Source organism: Heterocephalus glaber, unplaced genomic scaffold (assembly GCF_053883595.1).
Source record: "Heterocephalus glaber isolate CG9 unplaced genomic scaffold, H.glaber_assembly_v1.0 deba00000594, whole genome shotgun sequence".
In the NCBI taxonomy this organism is placed as follows: Eukaryota; Metazoa; Chordata; class Mammalia; order Rodentia; family Bathyergidae; genus Heterocephalus; species Heterocephalus glaber.
Genome location: NW_028258151.1, coordinates 16,183,089 through 16,207,873, shown reverse-complemented (window position 1 = coordinate 16,207,873; position 24,785 = coordinate 16,183,089). Strand labels below are relative to the sequence as shown.

Sequence of the window (24,785 nt, the reverse complement as noted above, 5' to 3'; positions counted from 1 at the left end):
TTCCCAAGGTGGGGTCGGATGCATTGGCATCTTCGCTGGGTGCAGGGTGCTGGGGCGCGGACCCTCATCCCCGCTTATTTTGATGCATGTTTTTGTGCTCTACAGGCTTTGGCTTCGAGGCCTGGAGAGGAGCCCCTGCTAGGGTTTAAAGCACCTAAACGAACTTCATCTTCAAGGCTCAGTTGAAAAGGGCCATGTCCCTTCTGGGTATCTCTCTACAGAGGCCCAGGCTCAGAGAAGAAAATACGAGGGTTAGGGGGCAATATGGCAGATGCTGACAGAAGCTGATTGTTTCTGGTTTTACTTTTTTTTTTGGTACTGGGGATCGAACTCGGGTCCTTGCGCTTGCGAGGCAGGTGGCGAAACCACTGAGCTAGATCCCCGGCCCATGAGTGTTTCTGGTTTTTAGGCTCCTGAATTCCCCCGCCCGCGCCCCGTAAGGGAGATCAAACTCAGGACCTTGCGCTTGTGAGGCTGGTGTGGCGCCACTGAGCTAAAACCCCGGCCCTCCTGGGAATATTTTTAAATGCTAGAAATGCAACAAAGGAGGGTTGCAAAAATTGTGCTGTGATGTAAAAATCCTGTTGTGAACAGAGGGGAGGTGATGTTGGCAAAACTCCCTCCCCAGGGCCTTGATCACACTGCCCTATAGGCAGCAAAAGCAAGGAATCATGCACATTGCAAAGATGGTAGTTGTTTCTAACATTTATTTTTCTAGTTATAAAAGTGATACATGAAGAGCAGTGGATTTGGTGAGAACATTTTGAGCCCCAACTCAAGTCACATACCACCTGCAGGATATAGATCAGTCATTTCTCAGAACAGCCATTTCCTCATCTGGGAAACCAGATAAGGAGCCCAGTAGTGTCTACTCCATAGATGGCAGCACAGATCAAATAACTGAGGCAAAGCACTTGATAAAAGTGTGGACAAATGGAAGGGTTAAGTGTTACCAACCTTAGCTGAGGTAGCACCAAAGTCCCAGCTCCTGCCCCTCCCCTAACCCCTTGATTACACAATGGAGGGCCACACACAATCCTGGTTTGGTGGAGTAGAGGGAGGAGTCACACAAATCCTCAAGCTTGGCTAGACTGGGCCTCACTGGAGCTCTTCCAGAATTGGGCATCAGCAGTGGCCAGCTGGGTGAGAACCGCCTCCAACTCAGGCCCATCCTCTGGGAATCGCTCAGAGAAAGATTTGATGAGTCCAGCTGCTGAGGCCTCGTACTCAAGAAGCTGCACTTCTGAGCCTGGGTTATGGAGAGCAAAGAGGGAAGTTAAATCGTAACAACGTAATCATAGAACAACTGGTTCTTACTGAGCTTTTGTGTCCCAAACTCTGTTCACTGTTTAGGTTAGTTATCTTAGTCCTTACAATCACTCTGCAAACCCAGTCTACTCCCCACCCTGTCTGGCTGTCACTAAAATAAAGATTTACATCCCGTGTCTTCTTAAATGAAACAAATACAATCCTTGGCCTCCTGGAATTTACAGTCCAGTACTTGCTTCTTCTCTGTCTAAACATGGGCAAGTTTTCCAGCATCTATGAGACTCAGTTTTCTCATCTGTAAAGTAGGAGTAAGCATAGTACCTCTCAAGGAACTATGGTGATTACATATACCAATGCACTGACCCAGTGCTGAACAAATGCTAGCTGCCACCAGCAACATCATTATTCACTTGATTATTTCATCTGTTAAAGGGGCCTGTTCTGAGGGTCCCATGAGTACTCACAGGAAGCATTCTCTTCTGCCACACTTCAACTGCTCTACCTACTCACAGCACCTGATGGTCTGTGGCACTGCAAAGTGTACAGTAGTTAAGAGCACAGATTTTGGGTTCAGATGGCTCAAGTTCAAGTCCTCTGTCCCCTACTAGCTCTATGACCATAGGCATATATGCAGCCCTTTTGCGTCTCTGTTTCCAGACGAAAAATGGGGATAACTATCCCTCACTTGGTAGTTAGGAGGTAATTATGGAAAATTTTTTACCAAATTCTTGTTATTTGGAAGTCCCCAAAAATTAGCTATCATCACCATCATTATCATTACTGAAAATTCCACTTTTTCTTCAGTTTAGCTTAATCATCACTTCCTCTCTAGATCTTCCTTCTCCTAAGCACCCAGAGCACTGTATCTTTTGGGCCTCATTAATGCTTCTCTTGTATGATTATTATTTCTATGTCATATCATTTCTAATGGGGCTGTAAAATTCTGGGTCCCATTTACCTCTCCACCCCCCACTGGCTCACACAGGCCCAGACATATCAAAGCAATGGTGGTATTATCCATGGAGCTGGCAGGATTTCTTCATTTACTCATTTGACTACATGGAGCAGCTGCTGTGTGACAGGCCCTGTGCTGCGGCAAGGTCTGTTGTTCCTGGTATGCTGTCCCTACAATCATGGAGACAAGACAGGCAAGAAAGTAGCCAAGTGGAAACTGAAGAATAGAGAAAGAGTTAAGGGGAAGCACTTTATGCTTGCACCTTTACTCCTCTGCTGTCCTGTGCCAAGGAGAAGCAAAATGTAGAGCCGGTTTGGAGTTGCTTGCGGATGCATCTCTCAGGAAGTACAATTTAACAGAGACCTGAATGACAAGAAGGACCAGACAGGCACAATCTGTGAGATGCTCATGCCAAGCAGAGGGAATAGCATGTCCAAAGGTTACAGAAGTGAAGACAGCTCAGTGGGCTGGAGAAACGGAAAGGTACACAAGATACAAGCGCCATGCGGCCTGGTCCAAGCTTCTGGAAATGGACTTGTCACTGAGAAAGGACAGGGATGGTGGGGCTGATCTCCATTGTGAACACTGTAGAGTCCAATATTCCTTTGGGTTCCACTTGGCCTGCTGAGTCCCAGCTTATTGCCTGGACTGACCTCATGCCAGGGCACCTGATAGCTAGGATTCTCCAGTTTCTGGTCTGGCTGCCTGATGAACCCCTACTCTGCTGGCCTCCTTCAACCCTTCTGTTGACAACCAGCATGACCCTGTGAATGGTGGTGGCAGTGGTAAATGCTAAGGTTTTGGTCCAAGGGCATCCTTTGTGCTCCAAAGGCCCTGAATAGTCCCCATCAAACTTCCCATCCCATTACCTTCCAGGTGAGTGTTGGGTTGTACAATGAGCTTCCGTGATTCCTTGCGCAGCAGCACTGTGTCCCTGAGGGTGAGGAAGCACTCAGGGGGAGCATCAGTGACTGCTGCATACCCTTCATACAGGGCCCGCCCTCCGGCCACATCCCCTGTGGATTTCATTACCTGAAGGAACAGGAAAAGTGTATAGGGTGAGCACCTACCTTGTATACACAGGGCTCTGCCAGGGGCCACAGCTGATTGTGCTCAGCCCCAAAGGGTCCTCTGGGCTATGGCTTGAATGTGTCTCCTCCAAAATTCAGGTGTTTAGACTTAGTAGCTTATGTAATGCTATTAAGAGGTGGGGACTAGGTCAAGAGGGTTCCTTCTTTGTGAATGGGATTAGGTCCTGTTAAAAAAGGCTTCAACCACCTTCCACCATACAAAGATGAAGTGTACCTTCTCTCCAGGTGCCACCTTGGAAGAGGAGAGTGGCCCTCCTCAGACACTGAACCTGCTGATGCCTGGATCCTAGGCTTCCCAGCCCCTGGCACTGTGAGAAATACATTTCTGATCTTTATAAATTATCCAGTCTCAAAGGCAGTCTTGGGGCCGGGGATTTAGCTCAGTGGTTCTGCCACCTGCTTCGAAAGCACAAGGTCCCGAGTTCAATCCACCTTACCAAAAAAAAAAAAAGGCAGTCTTCAAAATGCTTCTCTGTCATAGGGTGTATAACCTTGGATCATTTACTAAACCACTCTGAGCTTATCTCAAAATGGGAATACAATCTGCTTTCTCACTGTTGTGCTGAATGAGGAAGAAATGCAGATCAAGTGTTTAGCTCACTGCAAATGAACTGAACTGAATGTTCATTTGATGTGTAGATAAGGCAGCCATCACATTTACTCTTTTTAAAAAACATTTCATATGCACAAAAAATAGTATGTTTGGGCCAGGGATTTAGCTCAGTGGCACTGCGCCTGCCTCGTAAGCACCAGGTCCTGAGTTCCATCCCCAGTACCAAAAAAAATAGTATGTCTGTCATAAAAGATAATCAAAGACACTCCCCCCCCACCATGCTCTCAGTAGCCCATGTAAGAGTTAGTCTCAGATGGCATCCCCATCTGAGCAAATCAGTTTTCAATTCTGAGCAGTTTCCTTGCTTTCTGAGTTTTACTCTGGATCACTTGATATTTTAAGTTTTTCTGGGTTTTTGGGGGGGAGGGTAATACTGGCTATTGAACCCAGGGCCTTCACACTGAGTTACACCCCAGCTGTTCTTTATTTTTTACTTTGAAATAGAGTCTTATGAAATCACTAAGTTGCCTAGGCAGGGCTTGGACTTGCAATCTTCTGCCTTAGTCTCCCAGAGTGCTGGGATTACAGGTGTACATCACCACTTCTAACAAGTTTTGCCTCTTTTGAACTGTATACATTGATTTGCTTTTTTTGCTTGAATTGTGTCTGAGATTCATCTGTGCTAACACAGCAACTACAGTTCCTCATCACTGCTGTATCATATTCCACTCATAAAAGCACTACAACTTAATTTCTTCTACTGTTTATGGATAATTCATGGTTATTTTGGTTCTGTAAGTGGTGCCGGGGATTAAACCTGGGGCCTCCTGCATGCTAAGTACAAGCTCTACTACTGTCCACAGCCACAGACCTAATCTGTGTCTTCTGTTGAAATGCTGCTCTGAATATCCTTGTAGGTCTGGTGAAGGTTTATCCCTTAAATTATATCCTGTAGAGGTTTTGTTACAGGGTTTGTTAATGACAAACTGCTTTTGTTTGTCTAACAATGTTTTTAATCCCACATGCCTGTAATTGCAGCACTCAGGAGGATGAGGCAGGAGGATTGCCATGAGTTCAAGGCCAGCCTGAACTACATAGTGAGACCCTGCCTAACAACAACAACAAAACCAAACAAACAAGCAAAAATAACCCAAAAAACAAACAACAAAAAAGTCTAATCCTCTCCCTCCCCTCTCTGCTTCTCCTGGAGTAGGAATGGAACCCAGGGTCTTGTATACGCCAGGCAAGTGCTCTACCACTGAGCCGTGCCCCCAGCTGATTCATTGCTCTTGTTAAAAGCTCAGTACAGGGTACTGACAGCTACTTACTCTCAGCACCTTCCAGATGTCATCTCACTGTTGTCTGGCTTCCTCTGTATCTTTGTCAGTTCTCAGTCTAATTATCACCTATTTTAGGTAATGTGTTTGGCTGCTTTTAGCATTTTGTCTTTTGTGTTTGGTATCACTCTATGATGTTTCTAGGTAGGGGTTTCACTTGTTCTTCTTGGGGTCTGCACTTCCTTGCAGTCTATAATCAGTTCTAGAATATTCTCAGCCAGTCTCTCCTCATATCCCCTTTCCTACCATTTTTCTCTCATCTTCTTTTGGAGCTTCAGTTAGTCATACATTAGACCTTCTCACACTCTCCTTCCTCCTAGCCTCTATTAAAATTTTTGTAATTTTTTTCTGTGATTTTTTTTTAAATCCAGAATACATTCTAGAACTGATTATAGACTGCAAGGAAGTGCAGAATGTATTTATTTAATCCAGAATTTATGTTTCCCACTTCAAGGACCACCCTTCTGTAAATCTCGCTTTCCTTCCTGTAGGCTGGAAGAGGACAATGGAGCAGCCAACACACGAAACTGTTTGTGTGTGGCTAAAGACCGTGGTCATTCTATAGCATCCTAAGCATTTCACATCCATGAAGTAGGAACTGGGGCTCTGCAGCAGGCTCTTGTGTTTCCTCTCCTCCTCTTCTGGAGAGGGATGAAGATCTTTGCAAGAGGCATATTTTGTAAGGAGGTTGTCACTGCCAGGAAGCTGTTACAAGCTGTATAATTTATCAGCTGAATATAAAACCTATGCAAAGCTGGGCATGGTGGTACACATGTGTAATCCCAGCACTTGGGAGGCTGAGGCAAGAGGATTGCCACGAATTCGAGGCCAGCCTGGGCTACACAGTGAGCTCAAGTCCAGCCTGAACTACATAATGAGACCCTGTCTCTAAAACAAACAAAAAACCTGTTTATCCTGCCTATTAGTTAACCTGCCTTTTTAAATTTCAGTGATTATCTAGTTTATTTCAAGGAGCTCTATATGGTTCTTTGCCAAAGATCTAATATTTTGTGCATCTCATCTTTGTTCATTTTGCCCATTTCCAAGTGGCAAAGTAGGACTTGAACCTAGGGCTCCATCCAGATAAGAGTCCCATCTACTGGGGTTGGGGATTTAGCTCAGTAGTTCCTCCACCTGCCTTGCAAGTGCATGGACCCAAGTTTGATCCCCAATACCAAAAAAAAGAAAAAGACTCCATCTACTTAGACTTAAGAGACAGAATGACTTTTCCTTGCAGTGGAACAAATAAAACTAACTGGGAACTCCTAGAGAAGGGCTAAAAAGGACATGTCACCTTTTTTTCTTTCTGATAATACTTAATACCCATGAGGTGCTGAATTCATGCTTATTGAGACATTTCAGACCCCAAGAATTCAAACAGTATACTGGCAACACAGCTGCCAATAGGAGCCAGGTACACTGTAATGTGACTCAAACCAGCAACTCAGGCAGGTACAGTCTCTGGGGGATTGTTCCAGAACCCCCTGCAGATACTAAAATTCATGCATGCTCAAGGGCCCTACATAAGATATTTGAATATAACGACACATACATTCTACTATATTTTAATCTAGGTTACTTATAATAACAAAGAGAATGTAAATGTTAAAAACTACATTGTGTTTTGTTTTGTTTTTTGAGACAGGATCTCACTATGTAGTCCAGGTTGGCCTTGAACTTACTATGTAGCCCAGGCTGGCCTCAAACTCAGTGATCCTGCTGCCTCAGCCTCTCAAGTGCTGGGATTACAGGTGTGAGCCACCACCATGCCTTTAAAAACACTGATAAAGAAATAGTGACAAGAAAAGAGACTGTACGTGTTCAATACACAAAATAAATTCCCCAAATATTTTTTCTTTTTTAGGGTAGTGCTGGGGATTGAATTCAGGGCCTTCACATTGATTTTTTTTTTTGGTACCGGGATCGAACTTGGGTCCTTGCGCTTGCGCAGCAGGCAGTGAAACCACTGAACTAAAATCCCCACCCCTAGGGGCTTCACATTGAGCTACATCCCAGTCCTTTTGTTTTTTATTTTGAGATAGGCTCTTGCTAAGTCCCTAAGTTGCCCAGGCTGGCCTTGAACTTGCAATCCTCCTGCATCAGCCTCCTAGAATGCTGGGATTACTGCCAGTGCCTGCTCACCCTGAATATTTTTAACGTGTGCTTGGCTGAATTCATGGATACAGAATCCATGAGTAGGCTGACTGAGGACCCAGGCAAACTAGAGAGCCCATGCTATGTCCCAACACTGGCTACTATTCAGTTCCTGACAATTAGTCACGTGGAAATTCGGTCTGTTGTTGACCTTCTATGAAACCAGAAATAAAGACTGATACCCAGACTTTGCCAATTTTTATTTATTTATTTATTTATTTATTTATTTATTTTTATTTATTTTTGGTACTGGGGATTGAACTTGGGTCCTTGCGCTTGTGCAGCAGGCGGCTAAACCACTGAGCTAAATCCCCGGCCCTCTTTGCCAATTTTTATAATACAAGGTGGGCCAAAAATATGGCTGCATTTGGGACCCCTGGCTGAAGTCTTTCCCTACTTGCTGTTCCATGGTTGTGTTCTTAGCTGTTGCTGGGGGGTAATACACAAATAGCCATATCCAAAATGATTCCATATTCTATAATTTCCATAAAATTATTCCTGAGGAAACTGAAAACTATGCTGTACTGAGACCCAAAGGGCCCAACAGTCCCCCAAGCAGGGGCATCCAGAAAGCTTTGTGTTACCTCAATGCTTAGATTTAATTCAGTCTGGCCTAGCGGTTAATAGATCTAATAATTTGGGAATTTTCTCTCTCTCTCTTTTTTTTTTTTTCCTTTGGTCATTTGCAGTTAACCTTCTGGTTTGTTATTACCTTGGAATAATTTTAGATTTATAAAAAAGTTGCGGGCCAGGGATTTAGCTCAGTGGTTTCACCGCCTGCTGCGCAAGCGCAAGGACCCGAGTTTGATCCCCGGTACCAAAAAAAGAAAAAAGTTGCAAAGTTCCCACATGTCCTACACTAGTTTCACCTGTTGTCATCTCTCACAAAATCGCTCCACTTCTACTAACTAAACTACTAACTAAACTACTAACTACTTTTCCTACTAATGTTTTTTTTCTATCCCAGACATTATATTTTGCCATCTAGGGATGTTTTAATTTCTAATTTTGTTTTTTGGTGGCCTTGGGGATCAAACCCAGGGGTTCACATGCTAAGCATGTGCTCTACTACAGGGTTATATTCTTGGCTGCTAATTTCTAATTTTATTTTACTTTAATGTTAAACATATGTCTTTGATTTTTTAAAAATGCCTTAAATCCTTTTTGGAAATAGGTAGGAGGAAAATCACAAAGAGATATTGTGATTCATGATTTTCAAAAATCATGTATCATAAATCATAATTTATGATTTGTGAATTAAAGGCCAGGATTTCTATAGGACCAACAGGATTCTAGTCTGGTGGAGGTATTGTACAGAAAAGAGCAGCTTCTTAGTGGTTAAAGTCTAACAAGCACTAGAATCCCTCAAGTGCTGGTGAACAGGCAGATTCCTGGGTTCCAGCCCTCACAGATTCTGATTCTAGAAGCCTGGGAAGAATGTGCATTTGTAACCCGCTTCTGGATGATGTGACACTGCTGGTTCAGGAACTACACTTTGACCATACAGGCAAAGGTAGCTCTTCCTTTCTTTTCCAATCTCATTTACCATTGTATCCTACTGTCTGTACAGCTCTTACCATGATCTGAAGGTATAGTACTAGGGATTGAACCCAAGGCCTTCAAACTGATATATCCACAGCCCCTTTTATTTTTTTTGGTACCGGGGATCGAACTTGGGTCCTTACGCTTGTGCAGCAGGCGGCGAAACCACTAAGCTAAATCCCCGGCCCTTCCACAGCCCTTTTTAATTTTTAATTTTGAGACAAAGTCTAAGTCGCCCAAGCAAGACTTAAACTTGAGATTCTCCTACCTCAGCCTCCAAAGTGTGGATATTACAGGCATGCACTATGAATGTGTCTTATTCATCTACTGTTTGCATGTGTTTTGTCTACCTTCCCTCACTACCATCTGAGAAACTCGGGACCTAGCACTTGAAAACACTTGCTCTAAGCACTTGCTAAATGAGTAAAGGATCTAATCATTTTGTTTTGTTTTGTTTTTGGTACCAGGGATTGAACTAGGGACTTTGTGCTTGTGCAGCAGGCGGTGGAACCACTGAGATAAATCCCCAGGCCCAACAAAGGGACTAATCGTAAGCACATGTTAATATAGAGTGGGAGATGGGGCAAGCACTGGGAGAGTCCAAGGGGAGAGACCTTCACTTACCTGGAGCCTCCGGAGGAACCGCTCCAGGGCGGGCCTGCCCACCAACCGGATCTTGTTTCGGTCTAGGCGGACTCGAGCATCTGGGCGCCCATCCGAGCCTGTGGTAGGAGTGACGGTAACCAGTCCCTCGCCAGCCTCCAGCAAGACCCTCAGGATCACAAACCGGGCCTGCATGTGGGCCTGCCAGGCCCAGGAGAAAGGAGTCATTTACAACCAGCAGCCAGCGTTGATCCATGGTCTGATATATTGTATATATTCACTAACTGTCAGTTATTACTGTCATTTTATTCTCCTCCACCCCATGGGTTCTCTTCTGCCTATCCCTCTCCCCTCAAATTGTTCCTCTCACCTCTGCTCATAGGGAGGGCAGGCTGCTCTGGGGGACAGGGAGGCCATTTCCAGGTGCCTTGGATTTCCTCATGTCACCCACCATGTCCCCCTGCTCCAGGCCGCAGCTACACCCAAAGGCCTTCACCACCAAAACTCAGAGGTTTTTTTCTTTTCTAATCTTTTTTCTTTTCCATATGTGTGGTTCTGAGGATTGGATGTAGCACCTCACACATGCTAGCTGCATGTTTACCACTAAGCTACATCCCCAGTCCCTTTTTTATTTTTTGAGATGGGGTCTTGCTAAGTTGCCCAGGCTGAGTCCAAACTTGTGATCCTTCTGCCTCAACCTCCAGAGTAGCTGGGATTCCAGGTATGCAGCACCATGGCCAGCTCTCTTCTCCAGGCTTGTTGGTGCTCAACAATGTGACTATGCATTTTACAGATGACAAAAAGAGGCCCAGATAAGTGAAGTACTTGCTTAGGGTCAAACAGATGGTAAAGGAAGAGCCAGGACACAGACCTAAGTTTCCAGAAACTAAAATGTGTATTCTTTTTTTTTGAGTGTATGGTTCTGGTTTTTTTTGGGGGGGGGGGCTTTTGTTTTACCTTGAGTACTAGGGATTGAACCCAGGGCCTTTATCCTGCGCTATGCCCCTAGCCCCCTAGCCTTTTTAAAATTTTGAGACAAGGTCTTGTTAATTCACTCAGGCTGGACTTGAACTTGTGATTCTCTTGCCTCAGCCTCCCAGGTGTGGGATTACAGGCACGTGCCCACCATGCCTGACTAAAATGTATATTCTTTGGATGACATAAACCATACTTTCATAACCACATATTACACTTGATCTTAGCCAAAAGGCCAAGAAGCGATTCATAAGCACATATTATAACTCAGTGGTTGAGTCCAGTGGTTTTAGAGGCTGGTTGTGTAGATTTGAATCCTGACTCTGTCTTACCAGGAAGTTAATTAATCTCTTTCTCTCACTTTCCTTATCTCTAAAGTGAGGATAATAAGAGTACCCACCAGCAGGGGGTTTAGCTCAGTGGCACAGCACCTGCCTCTCAAGGCCAAGGTCCTGCGTTCGATCCCCGGTACCAAAAAGAAGAAAAAAAAAAGTGGCACCAAAATCACCTGACCTGATTCACCCGAAAGGCTAGCCAGGGAGAGATTATTACTCCCATTTTACAATCAGGGACACTGATGCTCTCAGAGCAGGAACATGATATTGTACTAGTGATGGAGTCTGGGATTAAACCATTTCATCTGCCTTAGAGGCACAGTTGTCCCATCCCAGCACCCAGAATCCCTCCAGCCTCCTGAGGGCTCTACCCAGCCCTACCTGTCGCCAGTTGGAGGCCTCTGGGGTGTAGAACTCAAGAGCCAGTAGTCCTGCCCGAACCATGTTGAGCCAGTTCACATATATCACATCTTCTGCATCAGCACCCTGGAAGCCAAAGATCCTGGGGGAGAGGCAGTCAACAGGGATGATTAGGGTGGCTCTGCCCTCCTGGGTGACACCCTGTCCCCACCCCTCCACGCCTGCTGCTCCTACTCCAGCACTTGGGGGTTGAGGCAGAGATAGAGGCCCACACTCTCAGCCCGGCACTCTTCATAGCTGGAGGCAATGGTGCTGAACTTGCTGTCCCACGTCTCCCCACTCCGGTACCAGCTCTGAATCTGGGAGAGGAGACCGAGGAATCAGGCCCCATTTTGCCCACCCTCTCGACACCTGAGTACCATGGAAGCTATCCCCACCTGCTCTCCAGTCTCTGGGTTGATCACTGTTTCTGGGTCAAAGTTGAACACTCCTTTCTCATCCTGTGGGGAAAAGGGTCATCATGAACATGGGGCCAATGAAGGAGAGGATCCCTGAGCCCCAGAGTCCTAGGTCAAGGAGTGGCTTAGAAAGGATGTGTGGAACAGCAAGTGGATGGCAGAAGCAGCAGGCCCACTGCCCTCCTGTTGCCTACAACCCTGAGGCCTGGGATAATGGCTGCCTCCTCAGAGCCTTGGGGCTCTTGGAGGTACAGGAACCCATCCCCACACCTAGAATCCTGATTTCCAGAAATGGGGGCATTACCCACTCTCCCTACTGCACAGAGGGAAACTGGGAGCCAGACAGGAGGGACCTTGGGATGCTGTGTGAAGACCCAGACCCAGGATCTCCAGACCTTGATCAAAGATGCTCCAATGGGAGCACCAGGGAGCCTAGCTACTTCTTTCCACATGCTTTCTGGCACTCTTCCAAGCTACTGCTGGAGGCCTCCGCACCATCCCCACCATCCTGCCCCAGGCCAAGTATCTTTCAGGCATTGTCCATTTCATCTTCACTTTGTCCATTTAGGTCATCCAAGAAAGGCTCTATTATTACCCCACTTCATAGATGAGGAAACTGGAATTGGGGCACATGACCTCTGTGTACACTGCCTCTTAACACACTGGTTTGCTGAGAGGCCACTATGTACCAGGGCATCCTATCCATCTTCATTTTTATTCCTCCCAACAGCCCATATGGTAGGTCAGGAACACTGTTATATGGATGGATTGATAGAGGCTTGGTGACAGGAGCCAAGTTGTCTGATGCCCTGACATGCAGAAAGCCTGGACGGCCCCATCAGCTGCTTTCCACATGCTCCTGACTTCCCAGGCCCGCTCTGCTCTGTGCTGCCCCATCCAGGGAAGTTGCCCACCCATGGAGCAGACTCAACCCAGAACCACACTGTCTCTTATAGGCCTGGCCAGCCCCTTGTCATCTCATTTCTGTGGCTCCGTGCTGGGGGCCTTAAGTTCTCTTAGCCTGCCGGCAAGGCTGTTTGCCTTTCCCTTCACTTCATGTGGGACTGGGCTGACCTGATTTGTCTCACCTGCGCAAAGAGCTTGCCACTGCCATGGCCCAGCAGCTCATGAAGCCCCACCTGCACGTCAAAGGAGGGCCCCTTCCAACGGGTGTACAGGTCCTGTGAAGACAAGGGGAGAGCTGCTGTCTGCTGTCTTGCAGCAGCTACCCACTCTCTAGTGGCCTCTGTATCCCCAGGCTGAAGGGCCATCATGGTGTTTATGGCAAGTGGGCACGTAGCCCAGGTCATTCTTGCTAGGACCTGGGTGGGGAGGGACAGCCTCAACATGTGACCAGTGAGGAAATAGAGGTTCATAGGGGCACATGGTCACACAGCCAGGAAGTGGCCAAGCCAGGACTGAAGCTATGCTCTGTTCTTGCCACAGGTCTGAGCTGTCAGCCTTCCCAGATCACTAAGGCTAGACCCTTGGGCTGCCGGTACCCACTTTGTCCTCCTCCTCCAGGAATGTCAGCTTCTCCCGCTGAGTGGCATAGGCAACTGCCAGCACGTTCCCCAGTGACACATTCTTAAAGCCTTCTGTCTGCCTCAGGTCATCATCTGGAAGAGAAAGCAGGAGGGGACCAGAGGACAAAGGCAAAGGTCAAAGGTCACAGACAGCAGGAGGCGCAAGCTAGGAGGGTGAATGGAGCAGGACAGTCTGCCACCAGCCTGGGATGACAACTGCTGAGTCAGGTTCATTGTCATGGTGTGTGTTGGAGGGTGATTCCTGGAGGTTCAGGGGATACCGAGGAAACTTACAGTTGGGGATGTTGATGCCAGCAGGGATGCCAGAGCCTGCGAAGGTGAGGACATCCAGGGAGGTGAAGTCTGGGGTAAGGAACTTATCCTTCTCAAAGGCTGGGGGCCAGGGCAGTTCCTTCAGCAGCTGTTCTGCACTTGCTACCAGCCGCTCAAACTTTGCACTCATGGCCTTGTTCACCATGGCCACAAAGCCTGTGGGGAAGGGAGGGGTTGTGGCTTGCCCTGATCCAGGGAGGGAATCCCACACCACCCTACTCAACCCCTCCGGACACCACCTGTGTTTTAAATGCCTGCTGTGTGCAGTGGCCCTGAGCTGACAGATGGGGACAACAGTGACCCACGCCTGGGCCTATGGGATCAGGTAGCAGAGCTGTGTGTATGGGAACTCTTGTCCCCCTCAAGCCCCTGGGCCTGGATCCATGGCTCAGATGCGTGCCCTAGTGGGCTGCTGGTGCCTCCCTTCCTCCCAGGCTAATCCCTGGCTTTGGCAGCTCCATGTCTGGGGCTGGGTAAGATGAGGGTAGGCATAGCCAAGTCTGAATCCTCAGGCTGAAGGCCCTGCCTTAAGAAGGTGGGTCCCATGGGGACAAAGGCCAAGGCAGCCTGCCACCAGCCTGGGATGACAGCTGCCAAGTCAGGTTCACTGTCATGGTGTCTGCTCTAGCCACCAGGTGCAGCAGTGCAGTGCCCCATGATGCTCAGAGGTTGGTTACTAGGCCCAAGGCCACAGAACCAGGGATGGGCAAAGCTGGCCTTAGAATGTTCATCTGTCTGTCTGACCAGACACCAGAACCAGCATAGCTAAGTATTAAAGCCCCATGATGTTCCTGGACTTAGTCACCCACCAACAGATAAAAATCTTCATAGGATGGTAACATCTAAACAAGTTGATATAGACAATATAGGTAGCTTTGTGAAATAGTATGGGATGGGATAAATAATATTTGTTTTCTATGGCTGTTATTATTGTTATTACTGTAGGGAAGGGGAGGGAAGGAGGGAGGAGAGAACTCTAGGGGACATGTAAGAGCATGAACATGGTCCTGGGGAGAAGGGATTCTGACCTGACCTCCCCTTACCCCCAGAAGGTACCTTCAAACTCTCCTCGGGAACCAAAGGGATCACGGTAACTCTCGATGAACCCGATGTAACTGGGGGAGAGAAGGGCAGAGATGGAGGAGGATGGGCAGAAGCAGTGGCAGGTGAAGGCTAGCACCTCACCTCTCTACGATGGGGCCTTTGTCCTGGATCCAGAAACGGGAGCCCTTCTTGTGGGCCTCGATGGAACCTTGGGTGAAACTCTCCACATACTGGGCCAGCATCTGCTCCTGGTGGCTGTTGGCTGCGTAAGCCTGGTGGGTGAGCAGGGCTCGTCAGCCTTGGGCCACCTTCCCATTCCCAAGCCCCATTTGCTGCCCAGAGGAGTCCTGAGCCCACACCCCTCAGCCAGTCCCACCTTGGCTTTCTCCAGGTGCTCTACCACCTTCTGAAGGATGGGAGCATAGTCCCCCCGGGTCACCCGGAAATGGTTCCCTTGAAATTCGTAGCTCTTCAGCTTGGAAGTCACTTCGGAGACTGGAGCAGTGTCTGAGGAAAGAGGGCTGGCTCAGGGAAAAGGCCAGGGCAAGGCACCTTAGCAGGCTTTCCACCATGGCACACTCTTACTTTAAGATCTTTAATGGCTCCCTACTATCAACAGAAATTAATATAAACACTCATTTTTAAAAAATCACACAACACAACATTCTAAATGTTTTACATGTGTTAACTCCTTTAAACCTCATACCAACCCTGGAAGGTGGGGGGAAATTACTGTATCTCCCTTTTACAGATGGGGAAAAGAAGGTACCTAGAGGCTAAGTAAGTTTGTTCTCTAAGGTCACATGGATAGCAAGTGGCAGAGCAGAGATTCAAACCTAGTGGAGGAGGCTGTACTTAAAAACAACAACACACAACCCAAAAGTAGTCATCATGGTCCTTATGAGTAGACAACAGGATAACTGGGGAGTAGAAGCTCTGATCTCAGAAGAAGCTGGGGTGAAGGGAGGAAGAGACCACCAGCCAAGGAATGCAGACAGCCTTTGAAAAGCTGGAAAGGCAAGGAAACATCCCTCTGAAGGCTCCAGAAGGAGCACAGTCCAGCTGCCACCTTGAATTTAAACTCTGGACCTCCAGAACTGTGAGAAATAAATATGTGGTGTTTCAACCACTAAATTCATGGTAATCTGCTACAGAAGCAATGGGATACAATACACTGCTATGTTCTGCTTGCTGTCTCTAATCAACAAAATATATAGCTTTTCCCCCCGTCCGTGGGAGATATAGCCCCAAACCCCCAGCAGATATCTGAAACCAAGGATAGTACTGAATCCTGTGTCTGCTACATTACTTCCTATGCATAGAGACCCAGTTTATAAATTAGGCACAGTAAGTGGTTAACAGCAATAACTAATAAAAAATGGAACAATTATAACAATATATTACAATGAGTTATTAAAAAAAATGGAGCCAGGTGTGGTGGCACACTTCTGAAATCCAAGCACTCTGGGAGGCTGAGGAAGGAGGATTAAAAGTTCAAGCCCAGGGGCCGGGGATTTAGCTCAGTGGTTCCGCCGCCTGCCTTGCAAGCGCAACGACCCAAGTTCGATCCCGATACCAAAAAAAAAAAAAAGTTCAGGCCCAGCCTGGGCAACTTAGTGAGATCTTGTCTCAAATTTAAAAATTTTTTAAATGCAGTCGGGGAGGTAACTCAGTGAAAAAGCCTTGGGTTTAATCCCTAGTACTGCAAAAATAAAATAAATAAATTAATTAATTAATTAAAATACACTAATGAATGGTTTACATCTGGCAATTTCTCCTTCAGCATTTTTTTTTGGTACTGGGAATCAGACTCAAGACCTTGCGCTTTTGAGGCAGGTGTGGTGCCACTGAGCTAAATCCCCAGCCCCCCCTTCAATATTTTTGGACCACGGTTGACTGCAGGCTTATGACTATGGCAGAAGTGAGGTTGAGTGGCTCTCCAGGGACACTTAGCCATTTAGCTCTTGGAGCTAAGCCACTATGAGCAGTATGAAGATGCCACAGGAGGCATTTTGGTGGACACTTCCAGCTGAGGTCAAAGCCTATGGCTAATGTCTACATATGAACTTTTGAGTGACCCCAGGCCTCTCCACCTAGTCCTTCCATCCAAGGTTCAGACATTTTCAGCCAAGGACCAGTTGTTCCTACTATGTGCTCTATCCAACTTCCTGACCCACAGAGGCTGTGAGCATGAAAAGGTGGTTTGTATCCCTATATTTTGTGGGTGTCTGTCATACAGCCATAGATAAGCAATATACCCAGGCAGCCTGACTTTGGAGCCATGCTTTTTTTTTACTACACTGCTTGGGATTGAGCCCCAGACCTCGTGAATGCTATGCAAATGCTTTACCACTTAATCACTGTCCTATCCAGACCCTGTGCAGCTCAGTGGTGCCACTGCTTGCCTTGCAAGCACAAGGTCCTGAGTTCAATCCTTAGTACCGAAAAAAAAAGATGACTTTCTCACTTGGCCTGGGGATGAGGAGGAGTTGTCTGGATGAATACGTAAACATGGAGGGGATGGAGGGGTTCTGGGTGAGAAGGGGTCCTGGGTGAGAAGGGGTCAGAGGCTGTGTGAAGGCCTGGAGAGAGGACGTGGGAAATGGAAGCTGTAGGGCACAGCTGGAGCACAAAGTCTGAGCTGGGGGCTATGAACCTATGAGGCCAGGGCTTGAGGGAATGTGGGCAGGTAAAGAAAGGTTTCCATCCATACTGTGTCCCTTGGCCCTCACCTCATATCTTCCAATGCTACCATGCCCAGTCCAGGTGGTTTGGGAGGGGCTGTGCTTGTCCCCTGGCTCCCAAGGGGCTTGAGACCAGAAAGAGCCAGAGACTCATCCTGGTCCACCCATGAGGACTGGTCTACAGATAACAGAGGAGCCCGAATAGACTAGAGCCACTCCCAGGCTTTAAGCAGAAACACCTGGGAGAGCTGGGAGAGCCAGGCCTCTGCAGTGGCCTGTGGTCTGTGGAAGATGCTAGGAGGGAGAATAGGGCCTGACCCACCTCCACTGAGTACAGAAGCCAGCCGCACCTCGTAGCAGGGCTTCCCTTCTTGGTCCACTTCCTTGAAGAGACGCGTGTTGTAGGCACTGAGGTTCTGGAAAAAAGATCAGGGGAGGAGGGGTTTGGGGGAGTGAGGTCTGGAGTGGGCAAGGGCATGGGAGATGGGGCAGCAGGATGGCAGAGCAGACAAGGGTCTCCATGGACCTTCCCAAGCCGGCTGGGAGGGGGAGCAGATGTGGGTGGCTGGGGCTGACTGGCCTGCTTTGCTCTGTATGCTGAGCACTAACTCATAAACATGGACTCAATGATACCAGGCGCTGCATGACCTTGGCCAACCTAGGGCTACCCAAGGCAGGAACCATTTCACAGACATGGATCAGGGCCACACAGCTGGTGAGCAGCTGAGCAGCACACAGGCTCCAGAGCCCTAGCCTGGAAGTGTGGCTCTGATGTTCTGCCCAATCCTGCCTGTCCTGGCTGTCATCAGGCCCTATAATCTGGTGGGTAGAGGGGCTCTATCCCTGGTACACCTGGGACATATATGTCACATCTTAGTTTGTGCTAGGCTGACCTTGTAGACAAGAATTCCCAAAGTCTTTTCCATCTCAAAGACCCAAGATGCCCATGTCTCTGGGCACAAGATGAGACTCATGAGCAGGTGTCAGCAGTGAGGAAGTTGGGACAAGGAGGTCCATTACACAACCGCCCTGAGTCCCCAGTCCCAAAACCTGGGAGTCCAGAAAGTCTTGGGCCAGTTTGGCATCTTCCATGGTACAATCCCCAGAGAAGTAGGTGGTGATTCCCTGTCAGGAAAGAGAGGGGAAGTGGGAAAGAGTAAGCTGCTGAGGCCAGGGGCTGACAGTATCTGCACAGAAGGCAGGTAGATTCCTTTCCAGGCTTCCTGCACCTCTGCCCAGCAGCCTCCACCCCTCCACCTCTGTTCAGGGGAGAAAGTTGTAAAACACTGATCTTGGGCCTAAGGCTAAGCCCCTAAGGCTTGCCATGTCCTCCTCACACAGAGCCCAAGCAGCCTCCAGAAGCAGGGGGAAGCCTGGGCACTCTCCTTCCCCACATCCTTTCCTCAGTGCCCTACCTCCCAGCTCTTTTCTCCTCCTCTCCTACTGCACACAGCATCCTGGGAGGCCAGATCAGGAGGACATTTCAAAACCATTCCCCTAGCCTGCTTCCCATTTTACAGATGACAAAACTGAGACTTAATGGAGAGCACCTCTGCTTCAAGAGTGGGAGGCAGAGCCCACTGCTTCCTCATCAGCTGCCCTTCCCTCTGTACCAGGGGGCCTGGAAGGACAACCTCACTCCAAGCACTTGGGGGGTCTCACCTCCTTCCCCAGGCCAAGGTGCCGAAGCCTGGGCTCCAGAGAGAACATAAGCTCTCCGCAGGTTTGCCAGAGGCCCCTGACCTCTTCTGGGTGCTGCTGCATGGCCTTACTTCCCAGGATCACACGCTCCAGCTTCTCCTGCAGGGATAAGAAGATCATTGGCCGGGTACCCCCAAACTTGCCTTCCAGAGCTTCCTTCACTCCCAAGCCTTTCACCCACAGTCTAAGAACACAGCATGTAGTCCAGGGACCAACAGTACCGGTAGGGCCTAAGAAGTGTCAAACCTCAGGCCCTGCCAAATCAGATGCTGCATTCTGACGTTATAGGTAATACTTATAGGCAGTACAGTCTGAGAAGCCTTAGTATACAAGCTCCACCTGCCCTACCAGACTCGAGCCCCATGGCCCTTAGGAGGGACCTTGTGATGACCAACTGCTCCCTTTCTTACAAGTGCTTAATAATTCACATTCCACACCCTGCCCTGCTTGATCCTCAGATCAGCACGTCTGGAAGGGCTGCCCTTTTCCTTTATATGAGTCTACAGCAGCTGGTGAGGCTGGGTGATCTCCGCAGTCACACAGTGTGGCAGTGACAGGGCCAAGGCTGTGCTCAGCAACCCTGACTCTGCTGGGGCTCCTGCTGCCTTCCCCACGCCCACACCCCTGCTCCTCTGCTCCCCACCTTCCCCAACCCTCCCTTAGCTCACCTTGGGCAGGTTGGGAACAAACTTGGTGTCACCAAAGGACTTGTAGTTGCCCATGTTGGAGTAGACCCCAGCAGCATAGACCAGGAATGCCTGAGGGGGAGGTGGCATCATTAGACACCTGGCAAGCACAGTTTCCCCCACCCTGGGGAAGGTTTCACCTGGGACAAGAATGCTGGGGAGAACCAGTATGGGTGAGGCTGGGAAATCTAGGGGCAGGACCTGGGTTCTGGGAGGCCCCAGATCCTAAGTTATTTTCACATCCTTACTTTCTAGCCAAACTGGTCTCAGGAGTTCGCAAACACACCCAGGCATTCACCCACCTTTGTTTCTTCTACCCTCAGTACCCTCTCAGCCACCTGTGGCTTTTATGTTCTTTAAGGCTTAGTTCCAACATGACCTCCTCTTGGAAGCCTATCATCAGCCACTAGCCGGTCAGCAGCTGGCATCAGAAGGATGAAATGTTAGAGCTAGGGAGCTTTAATCATGCTATGGCTTTTGCTAGCCCCAAATCTAGTCTCCCTTCCTCTGGTAAGAAGACCTCAATGTTCCCTTTAGGAGGGGTGTAGAGATTTCCTTTTCCCCAGCTCTGGGGATAGGCATGTAAGGTAGTTTGGCCAGTCAGAGAAATCACCTTCCCTGGCCAAAAGGATGAGCATAAGGCTCAAGGTGGTCAACACCATCAGGCCTAGAATCCGTGAAGTTCCCTTACTGCAAGGAAGAAAGCAAAGCTGAGTTGAAGATGGCATCTCTATGGTAGCACTGAGCCCTGAATCCAGCAGTACCTGAAGCCTCTACTAGTCCTAGATTTTCAATTACGTGAACCAATAATTCTCTTTTTCACTTAAGCCACTTTAAGCTGGGTTTCTGCTACTAGTAATCAAAAGATTTGCACTAAAAACAGTTAACATTCACTGGGCATTCTGCTGCACACCTGTCATCCTAGAACTTGGGAGGCTGAAGCAGGAACATCACCACAAGTTCGAGGCCAGACTGGACTACATAGTGAGTTCCAGTTCCAGGCCAGCCTGAACTACACAGCAAGACCCTGTTTCAAAAATAAATAAATAAATAAATAATAATAACAACATTTGTGTAGTACCTTTCAATTTATAAGAACTTCCACACACACACACAAAAAAGGATTTCCACAGAAATTAGCTCTTTTACTAAGTAGTCCAAGGCCTGAAATTAGGAAGTGATTATCCAAAGTTCAAAAGAGGTAGAAGAAATAGTACCTCATCTCAGAGATTCAATCCCCTTATTACACATATAGAAAATCAGGCCATATTCTCATACAGTCTTAGTGAAAATATAACTTGAAGCTTTTTTTGAAGATAATAGAATCAGTTCACTGTAAATACTACAGAGCCTTCATTCCAGCAATTCTACTTCTAGAAATAGATCCTACTCACACATGTGCACAAGTATTCTCACTGTAATACTGTTTGAAGAAAAATCAGGGACAACTTAAATATACAACAGTAATTAAAAAAAAGAGTAGATTGATTATAGTGTACACTGCCATGGAATGTTTCACAGCCAATAAAAAAGGATGAGGTGGATTAATATGTACCCGATGGAAGTTCTCTAAAGACATAGCCTCAATGAAACAAGAAGGACAGAGAAGAACACGATCTCATTTATGTTCAAGGGAAAAATAAGGACCTGACATACTGCATGTACAGGTATAGGTATGCAATAGACAGGGAAATGAAAAGTGTATATACCACACCAGCCACAGTGGTCACCCCTGGAGAGGCACTGAGTCTTTGTGTTTTTTCATGTGTCTTTTTGCACTGCTACAATGCACTAAGAATTTATGTATTACTTGGCCAACAGATACACAACAAAAACTAGGAGACGGGCAGAACGTTCTGCCCAGGGTCATGCAATGTGGTAGACCATGGGTCCAGGACTCAGGCCTCCCTCTTCATTCCTATCCTGACTCCCTGAATATCTGTTACAATCACCGAAGCTGCTATTTATCTTGAAGAAGGCACTGTTCTAAGTGGGTCATTACAACACTAAGAGGTACAGAAAACCCAGAGATGAAAAGACTGGAGCTCTGGAAAAGGAAGTTCCTGAGTTTATAACCTTTGGTCTAATCCTTCACCTATTCCAAGAATGAGAGACTGGTGCCTCTGCATCCCTGTCCCCCATACCCAGAACCCACTCAGGAAATGAGTGTTGTCCTGAGCAAACTGACCTGATACTCCTCCTCTGTGAGGCCCTCAGCCAGGGCATGTTGGCGAAGTTGGTCAGGATCCTGGGCACGGAAGAGGCGACTGAGCAAGGCATAGATGTAGGGGGCCTCAGGGGAGGTCTGCAGCAGCACTGCCAGGCCTCCATACCACGCAGCCCGTGACAGGTGGTGGGCATAAAGGCGCTCTGTAGGTGACAGCAGGCGGAAGGCCTCACGGCAGTCCAGGCTAGACACACCAATGTCATTGGGTAGGATGTACTGGGTATCCGCCATGGGCCCTGCAGGAAACCATCACTATCATCACAGCCATCACTTAGCAAGCACCGATTGCACACCTGGCCCAAACTCTTGTGTGCTCGTTTCATCCTTCCAAAAGTCCTGGAGGAAGGTAATACTGTGGTACCTATTCACCAGATATGCTGAGACTCGGAGAAGGCTAGGCAACTCACCAACAAGATTACAAAGTACACCAGTGAACCATATTTGGTCCCTTCAGCTTTAAGGCTGAATCCAACAATCTAGTACTACAGATAGGGAAGCTGAGGCCAGCCAGTAGTCTTGCCTAATCACACAATGGGGAGGGCAGTAGCTGAAATTCTTATTTTTAGACTCCTAGCTCTAACTCCCCACCTCCTTCTCTGACCTCTTAGTCCAGAACTATTCAACACCCTACCACTGTTTACAAGAGGAGAGGGCCAGGATTTCAGCTGGAAGCCCCTAGTTCCAACCCTGACCCAGTACCAGATTTCTAAAAATCAAAACAATTACTTTACTTTTCTGTACCTGTCTTCTTCTCTCGGTAAAAAGGATGACCATTTCCCCAACCTCAACAGGCGAGTATGCAAATTAGATAAGGTCAGCCTTAGACTGGATGTACCCACCTCAGTAAGGCTCTTCCTTGTGTTCTTTTTCTCCCTAAGGCTACCGGCCATCGTCACATTCTCATCTTTCTAACTACCTTTTCTTCAGTCTTCCATTCTCCTTGCTTTCTCCTTGCTCTCGACCAGGGGAGCCACAGAAATCCACAACCCATTTTACAGATAGGGAATTTGAGACTTGGCCAGCCCAAGCAACTTTGACCAAAGTTCTCACAGCCTCGCTGGGACCCGGGAGTCCCCCAAGCCACAGCATTCGCCACTCCTCCCTCCCTGACCAAAAAGGAAGGTCGTCTCCTGGCCCTCGGCCCCGACTCCCGAGGCCTTTCCCCAATAGCACCATCCCTCGGGTTCTGAAAGAAGTGTTAACTCTTTGCTGCCCTGAACGCTCCTTGGCCTCGGGGCCGAGAGAGATGTGAAAAGGTTCTGGAGAGTGAGCAGAAAGGAAATGATCTTGCGCTCGGCCCAGCCTCTCTCTAATTCCCTGAAAATGACACACTGTGACCCTGAAACGCGACGCCGCGCCTCACCTGCAGCTGCTGCTCTGTTCGCAAACTCACTTCCTGCTTCCGGCTATTCCATTCATTGGGGCTCAGCAATCCCCGCCCCCATTAGCCAATTGCCTGGCACCAGGACCCAGACGGGCGGTGACTCCAGCCAATAGACAAGCGGAATTGCGCTCCTCCCACCCTGCAGCTCACGTCCCGCTGGCGCTACGTGTGGAGAATGGCTGGGTCCCCAAGGCCTTGGCCTTTTGTCCCCTGGCTACGCTTGCGCGGAGCCCAGCATATCGGTGCCTTGGCCGTGTCCTGGTTCAGGCAGATGGGACTGACAAGGTCCCCGAGTCTGGACAAGGCTGGCTTGTGTCATGGATGGAGCAGTCGGGACCTCACCACACGACAGGCCAAACTCCGCTCTTGGGAGTTTCACCCCTGCATCCCAAACTCAGCGTTGCAGGTGGGAACCTGCACAATGGAAATAGCGTGGTTCTCCCTGGGTCTGGGATGGAGATTCTTCGGAGACAGCAGAGTACTCAGTGCTCGAATCAAGGTTACGGAAAAACAGGCTGCGGCCGGGCCGAAGTCCTACCCTCAAGAGGACGCATAGAAACGCCCCCAGTGCTTCACTGTGCCGCCGGCGACTCGCCCGGAGAGTGGGGGAGGCCGCTAAACATTTTCAAGCCTCAGTTTCCCTAGCGCACAGGGGCGAGGGCAAGGAGGAGCTGGTGGCTTTTGGTGCTTGCCAGGTGTCCGATAGATGAGAAAGTTCCTTGCGTCCCCCGAAATGCACCCCGGGACCGAGGCGGTCCTGAATTCCCCTCCTACAAGTCGGGGCCATCTGGGTACGGCACTTGGAAGTGCCTGCTTCCGGGATAGGCCGAGCGGGGAGCATGGCGAGGGTCTTGTCAGACTGGAGGCACAGCCAGGTCGCTTAGGGGCAAATCTGGCCTCTGTCACCTACTGGCTGTTTTGCTCTTCTGTGCGTCACTTTACTCTTCCAGTCTTGGCTTCGTCGATTGGAAAACCGAACTAATTGGATCCATTCCAAAATATTATAGGCTTCAGTGACTGTTGGCTGGGCACGACTGTCCCTAGGGGTGGTGATGGGGTGTTTGGGAACTGAAATTCCCACTGTCCTTGCCATGCCAGTTCCTCATTTACGAAGGTGCCCAAGGCCCTGCTGTGCACAATGCTACTAGTTGTTGGCTCTGATGACTATCATTGTAAGGGTGAGTTCAAGAAAGGGGTCTGTGCCCTTGGGAATGTCACCTTCTTTTCTGTCCCTGTTTCATTAAAATTGGTATAAAGTTGAGGGACTCAGGTGAAGTTGAAATTAACGTAGAAAGTGGAGCTGTCCATTACCACCAGGGGCAGCTAAGGCAAGCTGTAGATCCTCCACCCAAGCTGCACCATCCTTTTTTTTTTTTTTTCAGTACTGGGGATGGAACTCAGGACCTTGCACTTGCGAGGCAGGTGTGGCACCACTGAGCTAAATCCCTAGCCCTGCACCATCCTATTTTTATGACTTCCAGTAATATGAGGACTTACTGAGGCCTTTTGCCAGAACTTGCCAGAGGATCTCCTGGAAATGGCCGAGCTTCACTGACATCCCTAAGGTC

The 24,785-nt window shown here is 48.4% G+C and overlaps 1 protein-coding gene across 6 annotated transcripts; it reads right to left on the bottom strand.

Moving 5' to 3' along the window:
• Window positions 1-689: 689 nt before the first annotated feature.
• On the bottom strand, window positions 690-23,326 carry Dpp3 (dipeptidyl peptidase 3). Of its 6 annotated transcripts, none has more exons than XR_002397379.2 (19): window positions 23,197-23,326; window positions 21,795-22,069; window positions 19,589-19,678; window positions 18,882-19,019; window positions 18,270-18,344; window positions 17,542-17,635; window positions 14,912-15,042; window positions 14,677-14,807; window positions 14,548-14,606; window positions 13,453-13,647; window positions 13,139-13,251; window positions 12,721-12,813; window positions 11,612-11,674; window positions 11,409-11,533; window positions 11,196-11,316; window positions 9,526-9,705; window positions 3,094-3,256; window positions 2,228-2,587; window positions 690-1,249 (listed from the first exon to the last, which is right to left on the bottom strand). XR_002397379.2 is itself a non-coding variant. In XM_004852299.4 (18 exons), the coding sequence occupies exons 2-18, from the start codon at window positions 22,062-22,064 to the stop codon at window positions 1,077-1,079; spliced, it is 2,214 nt and encodes a 737-aa protein (XP_004852356.1). In that variant the 5' UTR covers window positions 22,065-22,069; window positions 23,197-23,326; the 3' UTR covers window positions 690-1,076. The 6 variants fall into 6 exon arrangements, 4 of the variants coding, with proteins under 4 accessions (XP_004852356.1, XP_087061505.1, XP_087061507.1 ...); XR_015448938.1 differs by lacking the exon at window positions 690-1,249 and having other exon boundaries at window positions 2,237-2,394; window positions 2,487-2,587; window positions 3,094-3,158; XM_004852299.4 differs by lacking the exon at window positions 2,228-2,587.
• Between the last annotated feature and the right edge of the window lie 1,459 nt (window positions 23,327-24,785).

Bases quoted from the DNA above. Each gene is read 5' to 3' on its own strand.
- Dpp3 (XM_004852299.4), bottom strand. From the start codon at position 22,064: ATGGCGGATACCCAGTACATCCTACCCAATGACATTGGTGTGTCTAGC. The intron at 19,020-19,588 runs GTGAGCTAAGGG...TTATCCCTGCAG, and splicing joins TTGTTCCCAACCTGCCCAAG to GAGAAGCTGGAGCGTGTGAT. The intron at 17,636-18,269 runs GTTTTGGGACTG...TCTTTTTTCCAG, and splicing joins AAGACTTTCTGGACTCCCAG to AACCTCAGTGCCTACAACAC.